We start from the raw sequence: 19,409 nt of genomic DNA on the forward strand, positions 1-19,409 counted from the left end.
CTAAGTACCCTGATAGTTTTGGATTATTATATCTGCCAAAGTTTTTGATCTTTGCACCAGTAAGCATTTGGGCGCAATGTGACACATTGTCAAGTGACAATAACATGACTGAGAGCAAATATAGAAGCTCTTTAGCTGAACCAAGTCAATGAACATTCCCATACACCAGATTATCATCCTATTAGAGCTTCAACAACACATACGATTGCCTTTTTTTATATCATCCAATTTGTGCTTTTGTGAGAACATGTTAGCAATGGCTTACCTTTCACAATTAGTTCTGCATAGTTGGACACTCCTGAGCCTCCTTCTGATCGAATCACACATCTGTATTTACTTGTGGTCTTCTGTGATGTATCTGCCACGCTGACGGTGGCAGAAAAACGTCTATGGTTAACCACCCTAGTTACCATCAATGCTGTATCCTTTCCATTCCATTGCTGTATAAAATGAAATATATTTTAATTATGAAATGCACCAAATTGTAACCTTGATAACAAATACCATCTGAATAGTTCTGAGGTCTTTTTCAATTTCAGTGTTGTGGATAGGAATATCCATATTATCAGTATAATTTGCTGATGTGTCTTTCTTTTTCTTCGGCTGTGTCTGATTGTAGAACTATAGAAGTTTACAGCTCAAAAGCAAGCCATTCAGCAAGCCATGTTTGGGCCAGCTCCTTGCTAGAGCAATCCAGAACAAATCCCATTGTTGTACCTACTCCTCATCGGCTTTTAGCATTTTATACTTCAAAGATTTCTTCAATTTTCTCTTAAAAGAAGCAATGGTTTCTATCTCAACCATTCCCTGTAACAAACCCTTCCATGCTCCAAAGACTCTCCGGGTAAAGAAATTTCTTTTAACCTCTTTGCTCAAACTAACATTGCTGATGCTTCATCATTGACTCCTCAACCAGAGGAAATAACCTGTTCACTCTGTCAACATTTTTCATATTTCCAAAAAATCATTACTAAATCTGCTCTTAGCTTTCTCTACTCCAATGAAAATAGTTCTGGTGTCTCAAATCTCTCCTCATAAGTATAATTTACCATCCCTGTCATCATCCTGGTGAATCTATGCTGTACAATCTCCATGTTCTACCTATAATGAGGTACCAAAAACTGCACATGGCGTTCTGACTTGGCGAAATAAATGTTCTGAATCATTTTACCTTTACTTCTTTATTCTGTACCCTATTCCTGCACAACCCCTTTATAGAACCTAAAATTCTCCTGGCCATTTGGGCTTTATGAGATGATCTTTTACTTTCAATTGTTTATATATTTGAACTCCTAATTTTCTCTGTTATCCAAACCCTTCAGTGTCTTTACACAAGTCTACACTGCCATTCCTTGTTTGGTCTCTCAAAATATATGACCTTACACGTATCCATAGCAGATTGTATCTGCCACCTCTATGCCCATTTTGCTGTTTTTCTAAATGCTTACTAATGTTTTTCTTAAATTACAGTTTCTAAGAATTTTCCCACAATTGATATCAGACAACTGGCAAATAGTTATCTTATCCTTCTCACCCAGCTTAAACATACGTAGAACACTGGTTATTTAATTGGAGGAAATTAATACTCATCCAGTACTGGATGTCGGACAAGCAGTCTGATAAGTTAGAAACAGTGGAGGAGTCGGGAGTGGTGGTGAGGTAGAGCTGGCTGTCGTCCGTGTATATATGAAAAGTGACATGTTTTTGAAAGATGTCAGAGGGGCAGCATAGAGATGAGAAATAGGAATGCTAAGGATACATCCTTGGGGGAATGCCATAAGTAACAGTGCAGAAGCAGGAAGACAAGACACTGCAGGTGATTTTTCTGGCTGTGATTAGATAGATAAGAATGGAATCAAGCAGTCCTGCTCACCTGGACAACAGTGGAGAGGTATTGGAGGAGGATGTTATATTATTTCTTTCTAGATTAATACAAACAAAGCTGAAGGGCAGGCATACAGGTTGAACACAAAGCTTTAATGGATACTTGTTGCTTCAGCTTGCATGTGCTAACTGTGCGAGAGAACTGAATCACGTGATACTTCATCACTTCCTGCGATGACATACATATTAGCATAAACATATATTTAAATGATTATATTTAACATACTAGCAAATGCACGATCACAACAGGGGATGCTGTGAACAACTGTGTCAAAGGCTACAGACAAGTAGGGATAGTTTACCTTTGTCACAGTCACAAAGCATGTCAGTTGTCACTTTGATAAGAGTCACTTCAGTACTGTGGCAGGGGCAAAAACCTGATTGAAGGGATTTAAACATTGAATTCTGAGAAAGATGGGCATGAATTTGGGACTTTGGAGAAGAAAGGGTGGTTGGAGATCGGGATGGTAGTTTGCAAGGACGATGAGGTGAAGGTTTGGTTTTGTGGAGCCATTGTATTTCATACCTGCTCAAACTTGGTTCCCTAGTCACTGACTCGATCCCCCTCCCTGGCAACTGTCTGAGGCAGAAATAGACTGTTCACAACCTTGGTGTCATATTTCACCCAAGATAAACTTCCGACCATTTATGCACACCATCACTAAGACCACCTATTTCCACCTTTGTAACATTGCCCTTGTCTCAGCTCATCTGCAGCTGAAACCCTCATTCATTCCTTTGTTACCTCTAGACCTGACTGATCTCCTGCATTCTGTTCTTCAGAAACTTGAGGTCGTCCAAAACTCTGCAGCCAGTGTCCTTACTTGCACCAAGTCCCATTCACCCATTACCCCTGTGTTCACTGATCTACATTGGCTTCTGGTTAAGCAACACCTCAGTTTTAGAATTCCCATCCTTGTTTTCAAATCCCTCTATAGCCTCACCTCTCCCTATCTCTGTAATCTCCTCCAGTCCCACAACCCTCTGAGATATCTGGACTTCTCTAATTCTTGTGTCTTTAGCATCCCTAATTTTAATCACTCTACCATTTGCGGCCGTGCCTTCAGCTGCCAAGGCCCTAAGGTCTGAAATTACCCCCCATACCCCTTTCCGTCTCTCTACCTCTTTTTCCTCCTTTAAAAAGTTCCTTAAAACCTACTTCTTTGACCAAGATTTTTGTCATCTGCCCTAATAGATCCTTACGTGGCTCGGTGTCATATTTTGCTTTATAATGCTCTTGTGAAACACCTTGGGATGTTTTATTACATTAAAGGTACTACATAAATACTATGTGTTGTGTGACACAACGGATCACCTCATCTCTATGCAACTGATTACAGAATATATAAAATTTTAGAATAAGTACTTGGTCAGCCACAAGATCAAATATTTCACGCATATTAAAATCACATCTAAGTTTACAGTGACCAGCAACACATTAAGTTCTAAAATCAATTTATAGCGTTTATTATCAGCAACAGTTCTTGTATGCCCATGGAATGAACAGAATCTTTCATTGTGGTTTTAAGTTACCGGTACTCTATCAGTTCTGTGAAGATCACTGGACCTCAGTGGTGGCTAAGACAGCTTTTAGTTATTCACGGTTGACTTTATGAAAGTATGTAAATCAGCAGCACAGTTCAAATAGATTCCATATATTTATCCTTTAAGTTAACTGCGAGTTTGTAGACAGGCTGTGAAGTGTGTTTCCTTGTGATAGCTTCCAAGTAATAATTCAGTGAACTGTTCTCAGTTTTATTGCATCAAATCATAGCACTGTGTTTACTGAACACAACTGTTTCACTCTAATTAACTATTATTTTGTAAACCCACAGAAATTGTGAACATCTTTAATAGTGTTCCCTATATATCACCTGAGAGGGCAGTGCAATGTGCCAGCTTTCAAACTTGTAATGGACTTTAAAGAACCCTAAAGTTATGGTAAGATATATTTTATTTTCAAATCAGTCTTTCAACTTCAATATTAATATCAGGACTAACATATTCTGTTCATCAGTGTGAAAAATATAAGATTTTAATTCAAACCTGATTGTCAGCATTAAACTTGGGAATGATTTCTGTAGCTTTGATATAGGCCGGGATATCACATCGGGCGGACGGGAGCCAGCCACCGACTGAAAAGTCGGTGGCGAACCCACTTCCGCCTTGCCTGCATTTTACGCTTCAATTGCTCCAAGGCAGGACTTCCACCCACTTGAGGGAGGAAGTCCTGCCTCATTGAGCTGCCGGCCAATCAGCGGGTTGGCAGCTCTTAGTCCTAGTAGCGCTACCGGGAGCTGTGGCCACTGTTGGGACTGCAGCGCAGCCAACCGCAAAGGAAGGTATGGAGTTGGGAGTCCAGGTAAGTTTTAGTTGCCTCATCGGGGTAATCAGTCGGGCCCTGGCGAGGCAAGGATGGCCGTTTGGGGGGGGGGGGAAGGGGGAGCATGTTGGGTCTTGGGGGTGGTTGGGGTAGGTGGCCCTCCAGGACGCCCGCTTGCCACGCGTAAAATCCATGTGGAGGTGGGCGAAGGCCGTTAAGTGGCCATGTAAGGACCTTGATTGGCATGGGGTGGGCGGGCCGTTTTTCACCCCCCCCCCCCCCCCCGCCCAACGTAAAGGAAGGGGGGGTGGCGGAGGCGGGAGCGGATCGGGAAAGCCTCCTGCTCCATTTTACGTCACCCTACCACCACCATTCGGCTCGTTGGGGTGGCGTAAAATTCTGGCCATAGTGTCCACATAAAAGACTGTGGGTGGAAAGAAAACTAATGCATAAACAAACATGTCTCACAGATGTTATAAATAACAGATAGAAAAATATTGTTTGACACTTTACTACAGTAAAATGCAGAACCATTCACTACATTGAATTATCATCGAAATTTTATACCAAGAAAACACATTTTATAATTTTTCTAACCACTAACTCAATGATTAAATAGATGGAATCTATCTGACTAGAAGGTTGTAGCTCACTTGTAAACATTTATAAGTTTACAATGTCATCTGGTTCCTTGTGTGAATCATAGCCTCCCATTATCCATTATTCAAAATGTTTGAGTGATAAAATTACTGTCAGTACCCAAGAAATAAGACCTTTTTGAGAGCATGAAAATGATTTGAACAATAGTAATAACTCTGTGTAATATTTTCTACTATTATAACCTGTTTTAATGGTGAAGACATTGCTCATCATGTTTTAATTCAAAAAGAGTTTCATAGTTTTCCCACAGACATGCTTTCTTACCATTGAGTTTATGGAGACTTTTACAATTTGAAAACATGTAAATTGCACAACAAAACCTTAAAAAGTGTGAAAGGAATCAACAAGATGATAAAAAAAACAAATAACCTAGTCTCAAGGCATAAAGTGCATAGTAACTGTAACAAAGTGGTCTTGCTTTATTCTAATGCTGTAGATATAGGGCTGAATTTTTTCAGGCCTCTAGGGATGGATAGGGTGGCGTGGGAGCCCATAAAATAGCGAGGGAAGGTTGGGAGGGTGGAGTGCTTGTCGCTTTCTCAATGCCATTCAAGTTTGTCAGGGGTGGGGAAGGTCAAGGATAGCTTTCCTGCCCAGAGGCTAATTGAGGCCCTGAAGTGGCCTATTCGTGGTCACTTAAGGGCTTCTTCCTGCTACTGCTGGTATCTTACCAATGATTGTTGGGAGCCCGCCACGTGAAGAGGCCATCCAACAACACCAGGCAGCCTCCCAGGCTGCTGGCAGTGGGGGGGACCCTCCTGCTTGGGCTATCTGTGGTTCATGGAGGGCCCACCATGGCAAAGGTGGCCCTGTGCCAACCCCTCCCCCTTTACCCCCAATGATCACCACTCCTCCTCCCCCCCACCCCCGTGAGGCTTGCCTGACTGGCCCCAGCAAGCCCGCTCCCCGGCTGCTCCGGATCCCAGGCCTAATGCAGTCCCAGCAGTAGCCACTGCTCCCTCTGATTGGCCAGCAGCTCTTGGAGGTGGCATCCCCGTCCTTAAAGGGACAGGGACAATGGCAATGCGCAGTTAACTGTGTGAGCACCGTAAAATGCGGCAAGGAGTCCCCACAGAATGGCCGAGGCAGGGTTCCCCTCGCCTTTCTGGCCCAGCATCAGGACCCCCGCCATCAGCCCATAACGCGAGTACAGCCAGAATCTGGAATCGGGCCTGACCTAACAATGAAACCATAGAATCAACAAGAACAAAACTGACCTGCATTTATATAGCATTCTTGATGTGGTAAAACATCCTGAGGCACTTAACAGGAATGTTACCATACAAAATTTGATGCTATGCCACATAAACAATAATTAGGACTAAGGACCAAAAGCTTGGTCAAAGAGGTAGGTTTTAAGAAATGTCTTAAGGAGGAGAGAGTTTTAGGGAGGAATTTTATGCTCTCCCCTGTGGCGGGTTTGGAGGCGGGGAGAGCATAAAATCAGGTGAGGCGATGATGAGGGAACCCAGCCACCATCCCGCCTCGCCAAAATTTAGTCTGGCGCAGGCAGGCCTGTGAACACCAATTGAAGCTCTTAACTGGGTAATTAACCCCTAATTAAGGGCCTCTTTCCACCACAGCCACAATTACTGTGTGGCAGGCAGCGCTGTCGCTGCATGGGGAGCATGGCACAAACACCGTGCAGGCTGCTTCCCAGCTGCGGAGGTCCCTCATTCAAAGGCAATGGGAAGGGGGCCTGCTGGGGGCCACCTCCTGCCCTTTCTGCCGACCCCACCCTGTGAGACCCCTCCCATCCTGACCTACGTTAAGCCTAGTTCCAGCGCCGCTTCTCAGTGTCTGGTGGCTTCAGTTACAGCAGCAGCCACTGCCTCCATGCTGGTGCTTCAGCTGCCGGCCTCTGATTGAACTTCCAGTGGTGGGGTCCTAAATCGCACAGAAGGCCCGTCGCTGTCCAGTTCAGTGTCTGATTGGCACTAAGTTTGGTGGGCCTTCCGTACAAGAGCTGATGCAGGGATCTCGGCATCAGTCTCCCCCAAAGTCGAGACATTTGCCACCAGCACAAAATTCCACCCTTAGAAAGGTAGAGTGGTTTAGTGAGGGAATTCCAGATTTCAAGCCGTAAGCAGCTAAAAGCACAGCCACCATTGGTGGTGATTAAAAAAAGGGATATGCAAGAGGGAAGAATTGGAGGAGCACAGAGATCTCAGAAGGTTTAAGGACTGGAGGAGGATACAAAGATAGGGAGGATTGAGGCCATGGAAGGGATTTGAGAACAATGATACAGCACAGAGGCAGACCATTTGGCTCACCTTGTCTGTGCCAGCTCTTTGACAGAATGAGATTCCCTAGAGGAGGGCATCTAAGTTTAATCTACAGTCAGTTCAGACCTTAAGATGCCATATGTTTAGTACTGATGGGAAACTGAAACTGCTTTGTACCAATGCTAAACTTGTACTGTAAATGCACTGGAAACAGGACCAAATACAAAAAGGTGAAGGCGAAATGCAGTACTAAATTGAGATTAATCAAAATGTGAAGAAAGAGTCTGTTCAGAAGAGCAAAATGTGTAATGGTTAGAGGGTGGGGAAGGGCAGTCCAGTCAAATATATGCTCCGATTAACCTCTATAATACAAATATAGATACTTAAAAACTGCCATTTCAAAGGTAAAGTCAATTAGTTATCAAGCTAGTCATCTGAAATATTCTACCAGGCAATAGCCAAGCCAGCAGAGACATGAATATTTGTATTATAGAGATTAATCGGAACATATATATTTGACTGGCCTGCCCTCCCCCACTCTCTAACCATTCCAACATGGAGCTGTAGGTCTCCAAAAGCCCTCAAACAAGGACATAAACCCGGTCAAATATACAACTGAAGACCAGAAAATAGATTTTTTAGGACACAAGGTAAACCAGGAATGCAGTTACACGACGGGGGGAATTTTATGCTGGTGGCGGGGTCTTGGCATCTGGAAAAAACGACACCAAGATCACTGCGTTGCCTCTTCTCTGGAAGGCCCACTGAACCTAGTGCCAAACAGGACAGTGTCCAAGTGGACAGTGGCAGGTCTTCTGCAGGATCAAGGACCCCGTCTCCGGAAGTCCCGCCCTTGGAGAGCTGCTGGCCAATCAGAGGCCCGCAGCTGCAGCACCACCATGCTGCTGCTCGAGGAGAATCTACAAGATGCCGAGGAGCGTCGCTGGACCCAGACCTCAAATAGGTCAGGGTGAAAGGGGTCTTGTGGGGTGGGGGTTGAAGTTAGGTGCAGGGGATCAAGGGGGTGTGCAGGGTGGCTGTCAGCAAGGGCAGGGGGGATGGCTCTCAGCGGGCCTCCCTTCTCAATGCCGGATCCCTTATTCAGGCATTGAGTCCCTCAAAAGGCACTTAGTGCCTTTTACTAAAGGACTGCCCAGCCCCCAGAGCCAGGACGCAGTCCACATGGTTTCTCATGCTGTGCTTCTCGTGCAGCAACAGTGCTATCCACTGCACAGGAAGAGGCCCTTAATTGGGGTTAATTGCCCAATAAAGGGCCTCAATTGACAGAGAGGCGGGAAGGATGTTCACGGACTAAATTCTGGTGGTGGCGGGAACGTCCCCCCCGGCACCATCCCACCCGATTTTATGCTTTCCCCGCCTCAAAACCCACTGCAGGGGGAAGAGCATAAAACTCCCCCCAAATGTTTAGCATTCGTGCAAACCAATCTCTGCTTCACATCAACAATACATTTGTGCGGTATAATTGCAAAGTTAAGGTCTGATTGAAACCTGAGCAAAACTGACTGAAATGCTTTCTATTCCGATATCAGGTCAGAGTCTGGTTTTGGATTGTGGCTGCATTTAAACAATTGTGTTGGTGTGAAGCCATCTTAATAAACACTGTTATCACAGTCGTACTGCAATTGGATGCAGTAACCCAGTGCAACACCTGTTGTGCCAAAAACCACAATCCAGTTTGACCTTTACATATACAGAAAAACTTCCATATTTGCATGGTTAAGGATTGCAATTTTTAAGGGTTTATTCTAGAAAAGATATGTCAAGCTTTGCTGAGCATACCTAATTAGCTGAGCTGGTACATACTGGACACAAGTTCTTCTTAAAAGGCTATCAAAAATAATGACCTGATCCATCAAGAAATTATAACGAGTGAAGATAAAATCCTTTGCATATTAGAAAGTGTGCACAAATTCTGTGTACCTGGCTAAGAGTAGAACCATTGACCCAAGACATTGCTTGAATGTCATAATTGGAGCTATTTAAAAGCATGGCTGGCCATAGAACAATACTAAAAGTTTTGAAGTGGCAGGGGAGAAAATCTAAAGATCTTGGACTAGATCTTTACTTATCTGACACGCCGAGAGTGGATGGGACAGAAAGCCGCATGTGACATCATCAATTGTGTCCCTACCTGGAAGCTAAGGCTGATTGACAGGCTTGGCTTCCAGTCAGCTGGGGAGCCAGCCAGTTAAGACCATGGGAATCATGTAAGTCCGTGCCATGAGGTTGCAGTGGGGGGGAAACAAACAGAGGTTAGAAGGATTAATCGGGTGGGCTGCTGGTCCCGGGGTGGGCAGTGGGACAGGTCATGGACCTTGGTTGGGTGGTCAGAGGTCTCAGGGATTGTTGGATGGGGTGGGTGGGGGAGAAATTGGAAGCCTTGGGGAGGGTAGGGGAATTGGAGGTCTGAAGGCAAATCAGAGGCCAGAGAGGCGAGTGGGGAAGAGGGTCAGAGGGATTGTGTGAGAAGAATCGGGGGCCTGAGACTGTGGGTTAGAGGCCTGCTGGGAGGAGAAGATCAGAGGCCTGTGTGATCCGTAGGTGGGATTGATGGCCTTGTGGGGAAGGGTGTGGGGAGAGGGTGGTGCCCAATCACAGGTGTTCCTCAGGCAGGCATGCTTGATCCAGGAGGTAGGTGTAAAGGCGCTTATTTCCTGAAAACGCCAAGTCCTTGTCTGGGTGAAGCTACCGAGTTCCCCAAGTGTCCGGAACTTGGACAACAAGAGTTAAAATTGAAAAGCTGAATGACAATGAGGCTTGCAACCTTGTTATCGTATTCAAAGTACCAAGCCACCTCCCTATAGTGGGTAGGCTGCTCGCCCACCTTCTGGCCTCAGTTAAAGCTGAAAGTGAGTGGGTTGGAGGTTGATTTGGATTGAGAATCTAATATTTAAGACTTTAACCCCACCTCCCACCTGATCCAAACACGCCCTTTTTTAGGTTAAAATTGCCCCCTATCTGTTTTAAGTGTGTCTGAAGGCTGTCTTTTCACAGATTCACAGAATTGTTACAGCGCAGAAGGAGGCATAAAGATTGCCATAATGCAATCTGACCAGAACATTTGTTTTAATTTTCCTGTCAGATAGAATCAATCATCCACATTAAAAATCAGATTAACCATCAAGGATTTGCATGGCTCCTCTGACAAGATCATAGGGCTTTTTCAGCCTGGAATTTTACTTCCCAAAGCTGAGGAGTAAAATTGAAGATTTTACAAAGGCAGTTGATAGGCAACTTAGAGACACAAGAGCTAAATTTCTGAGTGCGTGCTAATGGCAAGGAGTTCTACCAATTCTACATAGAGGGAAATTGTTGATGCAGTGCCCATGATTTGCCGTTCATAACGGACAAACTGTTTGACGAGTGGGCAAGGCCAATAGCATACCTTTGCAAAACCGACGTATGAGGCCCAGAATGGAGAGATTGCATCAAATGGCCTCAATAAATTGTCAGCATCATCAGAAATGGTGTCAGCCAAGGCTTGTTTGGTAGCCCTCTCACCTCAGAGTCTGAAGGTTGTGGGTTCAAGATCCACTCCAGGACTTGAACACAAAAATCAAAAATTAAACACTGTAGTGCAGAACTGAGGGAGTGTTGTGCTGTTGGAAGTGCCGTCTTTTGGATAAAATGTTAAACCGAGGCCCCGTCTGCCCTCTCAGGTGGATGTAAAAGATCCCATGGCATGATTTTGAAGACGAGCAGGGAAGTTATCCCTGGTGGCCTGGCCAATATTCATCCCTCAATAAAAATTATAAAAACAGATTATCTGGTTGTTATCACATTGATGTTTATTGGAACTTGCTCTGTGCAAATTGGCTGCTGCATTTCCTACATTACAACATTGACTATATTTCAAAAATACTTCATTGGCTATAAAGTGCTTTGGGACATCCAGTGGTCATGAAAGGCGCTTTATAAATGCCAGTCTTTTTTTGTTGTTCCTTTTTCTTTACTTTTAGGGTTAATATTCTATCTAAAGAAACTCACATTAAAAAAATTCTCTTGACCATGAAAGTGATTGACTTAAGAATTGAAGTTAAGGAATTCATTCTTGGGATTTTGTACATTTTGATTGAGTTCATTACCCTCCACAATGACAGGGAGGGTTAAAATTTACACAAATCAGCTTCAATTTTATTGAAGTAGGGACAGATTCATTTTAAATTTGCTCTATATGAAGACAGGGATAATCGGGATTCCCAGGTTGGCCCATCTGAAAGGAAGATCCAAGAAAATGTCTAAAAAGCCTTTGAAGAGTAGAAAAGTCTTATTTTGTCATTAATTCACTATAGTAATGATATTTGTCAAATTTGTTCATTAGGGACAAAAGAAGAAGAGTTCTTCCTTGTTAAGCAACATGGACAAAGATCTAATGGCACTACTTACTGAACTATATCCCATTGATGCTCAGATAGGTCCTGACATAACAGAACAAAGAAAAAGAGAAATGGCACAAAAGACATCACTGCTATGTTCTCCTGTCCAGGTCCTACAGACAGTCTTTTGAAGTGCACTACAATTTTAACATCTGAGAAAGGAAATAGATCAAAAAAATCTGAAAAACAAAAGTACAAACCTGCAACCATAGCTTGTCATGCTGGGACCACTTCCCACCAGCAATACACTGAAATGTAGCATTTTGTCCTGCGTTCACTTCCACATTCTGAAGACGGAGAAAATGAGGAGCTTTCCCTGAAGAACAATTCCCAAAGTAACAAGATCAATCAACTGGTAGTCCCAACATTATAGTTAATTTATCTGCCAAAAACATTTGCCGGGAACTTCTTTAGTGATTCTCCAGATTGGCCACCATAACCAGTGGAAAATTGGCAGGAATCCCATTTATACATCTATAGTTACAGTGGCCGATCAGTAGAAACCACGATGAATTTTCCAATCAATTAGAAGTTAAGGATCAATTATTTAAAAATATCAAACCAGTAACACAAAAAACTCATTGCCCCAATTTTGCAGCAAAAATAATGGTGAGTATCTCAGTGCTCAATGTTATTTAAGAATAATTTGGACAGCAACTTCCAGCGACTGCTTGTGCATAGCTAAATGTAGAAATTAGGAAGTTGCTGTCCAAATTGTCCTGCTCCGCCAGAAACCTCACTCTAACAGTATCTCGCTGAGAGGTTCTACATTCAAATACATGCAATGAATGGTGTGAAGTTGGCGTGAAGTGATAGATAATAAACACGTCAGAAAACTTTAGGACTCCTCCATTCAAGTGTAAGTGAATTGTTAAAGGTGTGATTAATGACAAATTATCTATCTGGCACTAAAAATTAACCTTTACAATTGTGGAGTCCCATCCTTCAGATTTTGATTATTATTGGAGATTTAAAAATTATTTTTTTTAACTTTTTCTTTTCTCTCTCTTTCGCCATAGCATACAAGGCTACGGGCCAAGTGCTGGAAAACGGGATTAGAATAAATAGGTTCTTGACGGCCAGCCCAGACATGATGGGCCGAAGAGCCTGCTTCTGTGCTGTGTAACTACGACTCTTAATCTCATCTTTCTTTCCCACTCCTTTTCACTTTGTGTATATGATTTGGCATTGAAGTAACTATTCTAATGTGTACTTCCAGTTTTAGATGGCATTTCTCAGTGAGGATTCTTCAATTTGATTGGGTTGCTTTGATTTGATTGCTTGCCCGACTCTCAAGTCCCAGATCCCTTGTGGGGAGGTGGCGGGAGGGTTGGGGGGGTGGGGTGGGGGGTGGTTGCGGCTGGATGTGGGGGTGGGGCGGTCTGTACAGTTTTAGATTTCCAATCACTGCAACTTCCATAGAATGTCTGTGGGCAACTATAAGTTTAATGAATGGTGAGCACCATTCATTCGTTGCTGACTGCAAAATCTGGGCCTTAAGATCTTGAAAAATTTAACGTGAGGAGTTTAACCTAAAACTACCAGGCTAAATCTAACTCCAACTTTTCACCTAGTCTGCCATCCTCTTTTTTAAAATTTTAATAAAGCTGAGCTGTTAAGGGAAATTAATGGGGGGGGGGGGGGGGAGGGAGGTGACAGAAGGAAAATTACCTTTAAAAAAGGCAAAAATATAATGTAAAATACTTTTTCAAAAATAGTTAAGTCAGAAAAAAAATTATATAGAAACAGGAGGTTATATAATCAATAAAATTACACCACAGTTATATTAATGTTTGTTGTATTCATATAAAATTCCTTCTGCGCTTTTAATGGAAGTGTTCATCCATTTAAAATAAATTGAAAATATATGGGTGATAGTTTCAGTTCTGATAGCAAAAGAAAACATATTCATTAGTTTCATATGAATGCAAATAATATTAGGGATATAATGGATATAAATACAATAGTTAAGAAAAAGCATTTCTTAGTTTAGATATGATCCAGACAACATTATTTATTTTGGCAACTTGTCTCTCACAGGATACAGATACAGAGCTGAGCAACAATTATGTTATTACAAAGCAACATTTGTCATGTCATATAAACCTTTCCAGGCTAGTATTTACTTATTAAAACATGAAAATCATCACTTATGCTTAAGATTTGCTGATGTATCACAATTCTGAAAATAACATAGACTTGACATCTACTTCCCTTGCCCTCACATAGTCCATGCATTCAGGAGAATCTCTTTCTCGCTTTTTCGAAGTCATTGAAATCTTAGTTTATCTTTGCTTTTGGAGATTCACATTTATATTGTCTCCATGTCAAGAACATCCCTTCAGTTCTCTGAGATATTCCTGTCCTCTGCAGCTTTCAGATCCATTTCTCCTGTATGTTCTGTGTCTCTAAGGTTCTCATTCCAAGTTCCCCTCCTGCCCATTCTATGTGAACATTCCTCGCCAATCTTGCAACTTGAAGATACCTTCATCCTTTACATTGCTCCAAAATTCCCTCTCCGTTATGTGCCTTTAGCCCTTTTACCCCCTCCACTTTCACATGGTGGGAATGTTTGCAATATCATGAAGACCTTGTTATCTCTGCCTATCTGGGAACACAAAGAGGAATGGTGCCACTGATTCTTTAGTGACATACAAAGCTGAATAATACAAGGGCAGGTCAGAAAATTTGCTTTTGCAGCATTTCACTCTGTATTGTATGGCAAAGAATATCAGAAAGGAAATCACTAGATTTTGGCAGCAGATAGAGGTTCAAATTACAGCAATTTAAACAGGCACCACAAGCACTATGGTATGGCCTGTGCTGCTTACCTATCCACTGGTTATTGAAGTCACGTAATTTACTTAGTTCAATTAATTTTATGCTAACTGAAATAGAACAGCAGAATGTCTGCTGTCTACTTTTCAATAACCATGTGCAAGCAGAAACAGGAGGGTAACTTTCGACTACTGCTTGGGCAGTCACCTTCAATGGAACAAAAATTGAGTGGGTTCCACAAAAGGGGGCAGATTTTCCCCACCAGGTTACCGCCCAGCTTGTGAGGTTGAAAATTATCTCGTGAGTCTTTGTGTTTAATGCTAAAAGTGACTTTAAAATATCCTTGAGGTACATTTTTCTGTTGATAGGAAGACTGGTAGGCATGCTGGGAGTTGATGTCTGATTATAGATCAAAATTCAGAATCAGTCGCCTACTCCTACCAGACCCAACAGGGCATCCAAGCAATCAGAGAACAGGGACAAGCCTAATAATTTCCTGTTGCTATAACAACAATTTGATGTCAGGTTACCAGAATAATAGTTACTGCAATGGGAGGAATTGTACTCAGAGCATGTTAGTTTTTTCATGAAAATAATTTACCCCAAAAATTAACTCAGAATTTTGATGTCATTTCCCAGCATGCATAGGATGATTTCAAAGAGATTTATGTAAGAATTTCTTGTTGCTATGGCAAAGTGAGATACTGTAGAAAGCTGTGATTGCTTGGAGATATGCAGAATGAAAAATATATGGCAATAAATTACTGGAAAATAAACCACTAAAAAGGTCAGTGTGGCTATCTTCTGGCATGGTAAATCTAGGTCAAGAGGTCATTATCGGTGAGACCCCCTCACTCCCAATAATCAGTATAGGAGGGAAAGGTCTTCCAAAAAAGGTATAGTACTTAGGTGTACAGGTTCAAAATATTCGGATATTACTCCTACTCTTATCATGTCCTAGCTGTAACACCTGTTAATAAGTTCAGTTAGTAACAAAATTGAATGACTTCAGAGCTTCAAATGTGCAGCATTGACTGATCAGCCATTTCATTATATTCAGTTTGCAACCATACAAATATTTCCAGAACAAAAGTAACAGTCAGAGAACTTCTTGTACTTAGCATGAGAGCTGAATTTGCACCAATATTAAAAATGGCTTGCTATTATTTGTATTCACAGGGGTCTTTCCCATCAGAAGGATATTGGCGTATAGGTTTACTGATTCATTGATTACTGGCCATGGCCTTTTCTTCTGTTGTGACAATAGTTTATTTAGTGTGGACTGACTAAGTAACTGCGCTTGTTCTGTGGAGTAAATAGCTAGGCTCTCAGGTATCTCTGCAAATGATGGCTTTGCTTTCTTCTGATGTCTGTGTTATGTTTGATTGCTCAGTGATTAATTGCGCTATGCTGTGTTTGGAAGACTGCTCGCCATGCTGTCAGTCAATCCTGAGGGGGCATGGTTCTAAAGTGAAACTAAGAAAGATTTGGCCTTGAAGGCCCTGCCCGATCCTCCTGCTGGCAGTGAGGCTCCGTGGCGCCTCCCCCCACCACCCCCTGCTGCCGCTGCCGCTGGGTGACAGGATCACATTTTAAATATGCAAATGAATAAAATTAATAAATTAACATAGAATCCCCAGTGATCTTGAGGGCCCGCCACGATTCTTCGTCCGGGGAAACGTGGCGCCACACTGGTGGGGGGGGGGGGGGCGGTGGGGGTGGGGAGGAGATAAGTCTGTCAGCGTGTGGGGTGGGGGGTGCGGGGAGATGGGGTCAAATAAATCTAATGGATGTAGGGGATGGTGGGAAGGGTTGAACCTTAAAAACTTTGTACAGTTTGTGGCAGAAAGGTCAGATGTGAAAGGTAAGTGTTTTTGGCGGGGTGGGGGGGGGGGGGGCGGGGGAAGGGCAAATGGATTATGTAATTGTTATTCGGGTGGGGGGAAAGGAGTGTTGTGAATTTATTGATTTAACTTTGGGGGTTTTCCTCTTTAAAAATTTAAATGTGCTGACAGGTCATGGCTGCCCATTAAAATGGCACCGGCACCGGAGCACAGCTAACACCATTGCCGGGGACAGACAGCCTGCCTCCTTCACACGATTGGGGGAGGGGGGGGAAACGGACTGCCCCAGCCATTTAAATGAGCTGCTGTGCTTAAGATCGCAGCGGCTCTTTGGGGTGCGGCCCGCCATTATTTGAGCTCACCACCGAGATCAGCGGCAGGCTCTTAAAATCCAGCCCCATGAGTCTAGTTTCTTCATGCTTGGGGCATGAAACATGGCATCTGGAGACGAAGATGGCGAGAAATTTAAATTTACCAGTCCCAAGCGCCTTTCCTGTCATCACCGGGAGATCCTTCAATTTCATGGGACAGATGGATTTCTGGGCTTATAACCCACTTGCTCACTACGGGCATGTATGGTATGAATGTAGCAGCAACCCACAAGGCGGCAATACTCGTGCCTTGCCTTGGAGCAAACGGCCAGCATATATTCAAGCAGCTAACGGATGATATATCAATGTTCGAAAAGGTGGTACGTGTTCTTGGGAAATACATTGGCCCGAAGAAAAGTGTGATGACCTTCCGTCAGTGATGTCAGGGAAATGGTGAACCCATAAAACAATATGTGGCAGTGTTGTGTCAGTCGGCTTCTACATACAAACGTGGCACTAATGAACTAATTCATGACCAACTAATTGATAAAACTTCAGTTCCACGAATTAGGGAACGCCAACTCATGTAGGACGGTGGTTTGACCTTGCCCATCCATATCGGACCTGCCATGTTAGACGTTACACGAAAATGCACCCAGCGAAGCAACTTGCGACATCGAAGACTATGTAGTTGCAGTGATTTTGCACACGACCGGAAATTTTGTGACACGAGAGGAGTTGAAGGTAGAGTCAGCAGCAGAGACGGCATACTGCAGAAAATAAGCCAGAACCTAAAAACCGACTGACCTTGCAAAAAGGGGAAGAGCTGGCCCTGTACAATGGTTCCGTAGTACAGAATACACAATGAGCTCACATTGTTTGACGACAACTGTATCGTATGAGGAACTCGAGCAGTTATCACGAAAGTGCCACAGCAACGGGTGTTGCGTTTTGGCCATGAAGGACATCCGGGTGTTATTAAGATAAAACAATATGAAGTAGTCTGGTGCCCAGCAATAGATCGCCGCCTAGAAGAGTTGATCAGAAACTGCATAGCATGTACAGTCAGTGAAAAATCTGCTAAACCCTGTCCCGCACTTCTACAATCGACCCCCATGGCCAACAAAACTATGGCAACAACTCCAAGTAGATATTTTTGGAGAGGAGCATGCAGCCCCTAGCAAACAATGTTCTTTGCTCGCTGTTTATGATTTACATAGCAAGTGGCCGAAAAATCATGATAACAAATTCCATAACCACCACTTCGGTCATTGACATTCTGCACAGGTTGTTTACATAGTCTCCGACAAACCGCACTATCACTATGGACAACGGACCACAGTTTGTTACCAGTCAGTTCACAGAGTTCCTAGTAAGCTACGGAATTTACCACCATCTGACAATCCGCGATACAACCCACAATCAAATGGTGGTGTTGATCGTTTCAATGGAGTGATCAAGCACAGTTTCAAAGCTAGCTTGTTGGAGGGGAAAACGTTTGAACAATCCATTCATATCCTACTTCGCACATATCGATCTACCCCACACTCTCTGACCGGAAAGATACTGACCGACATTATGATTAGCTGCACCATTCGCACACCGCTGACCGTTCTTCAGCCATCACCGCCATCCAACGTGAACGTCAGAGCAAAAGCAGAAAAAATCATGAAGCGACAAGGCAAAGTAAAAGCATACTCTAATAAGCAAACGTGCACAAAGAAACCATGATTCCCAGTCGGAGACGGAGTCCACATCAAAAGTCCAAATCGCAACCACAAGCTTGCGTCATCTCTATTGCGACCTATGCAGATCAAGCAGATGCTCGATACCAACACGTATTTCTTGGATAACAACACCAAGTGGAACACGAGACGCTTGATTACGAGCAGACCTGTAGAGTTTGACAATCATGACTATGAGGATACATTTCCTTTCCTGATTAATGATTGTGATGTTGATCATCTACCTCATGAAGATGATCAGATGATCGCGCTGGAACCACAGCCATGTCTTCCTTGATCTCAGCACCATTATAGGAGATCTCCATATCTCAAAGATTATTTGTGGACTTAGAGGAACAAACAGACTTTCAGAAATTACTCAATATGTATCTGTTTGATACTTATGAAAGCTTAGTTCAAAATAAGTTCCTTTGTCTACAAGGGGGAAAATATGCTCAGTGATTGGTCTGTGCTGTGTTTGTAAGACTATGCTGTCAGTCAACACTGAGGGGGCATGGTTTCAAAAGTGAAACCAAGACAGATCTGGGCAGCCATCTGAATAAAGCCAACACACACAGAAATCATGATCTAGTTTCTTCATGCTTGGGATATGAAACGTAACAGTCTCTGGTTCCTTCTACAGCACCTTCCCATTTTTAGTTCTGGCACAGCATGGTCAGATATCCTCTTGCTGTTGTACGTGTACTGATATTCACTTCCCTTTTCCAATAGGCTAAATTCTGATAATTTCTCCTTGTCCAAATTTATCAAACCGTTTGGTAGTTACCCAACAGAACTGCATCTGTTTGGCTTTTCTGGGATAGAGCTTCTCTTTTACTTCACTTACTCATGTCAATTTCAGAAGTTGGTTTGCTGTATGTGGCATTGTCTTGGTTTATTGGTCAAATTGTCTTGAAACTGGTAAGCTATCCAGTATCGTGTGGTGAGCATGCCAAGAATCTGTACAGATTTATGCTTTTCCTAGGTGTACTTTTGTAATTTTAATAGCAAATTCTGCATTGCTATTTGACTGTGAGTACCTTGGTGACATGATTAATTCATATTCCTGTGCAAACCATATTTCCTTGACATAAATGGTGACCCATTGTCTTTTAGAATAACATGGCATGAAAAATGAGCTTTCATCTTAGCTATGAATTCTTTCTCTTTTCTATCAGATTCTGTCCATTTCAAAGAATTATAGTTTCTTCCATCCAGTTTCTTTCATCCACTTTAAACAGATCACATCCTATATTCTTCCGG

The 19,409-nt window shown here is 42.9% G+C and overlaps 1 protein-coding gene across 1 annotated transcript in view; it reads right to left on the minus strand.

Annotated features, from left to right (window-relative positions):
* The window catches only part of ptprt (protein tyrosine phosphatase receptor type T), a 1,095,010-nt gene that overhangs the window by 834,583 nt on the left and 241,018 nt on the right, over nucleotides 1-19,409 (minus strand). The window contains exons 5-6 of the mRNA XM_068048566.1: nucleotides 11,690-11,805; nucleotides 266-440 (exon numbers count right to left, since the gene is read on the minus strand). Of these exons, the coding sequence (XP_067904667.1) occupies nucleotides 266-440; nucleotides 11,690-11,805 (291 nt within the window). The remainder of the gene's footprint in view (nucleotides 1-265; nucleotides 441-11,689; nucleotides 11,806-19,409) is intronic.

The sequence above is a fragment of the Heterodontus francisci genome, chromosome 16 (genome assembly GCF_036365525.1).
Source record: "Heterodontus francisci isolate sHetFra1 chromosome 16, sHetFra1.hap1, whole genome shotgun sequence".
Lineage (NCBI taxonomy): Eukaryota > Metazoa > Chordata > Chondrichthyes > Heterodontiformes > Heterodontidae > Heterodontus > Heterodontus francisci.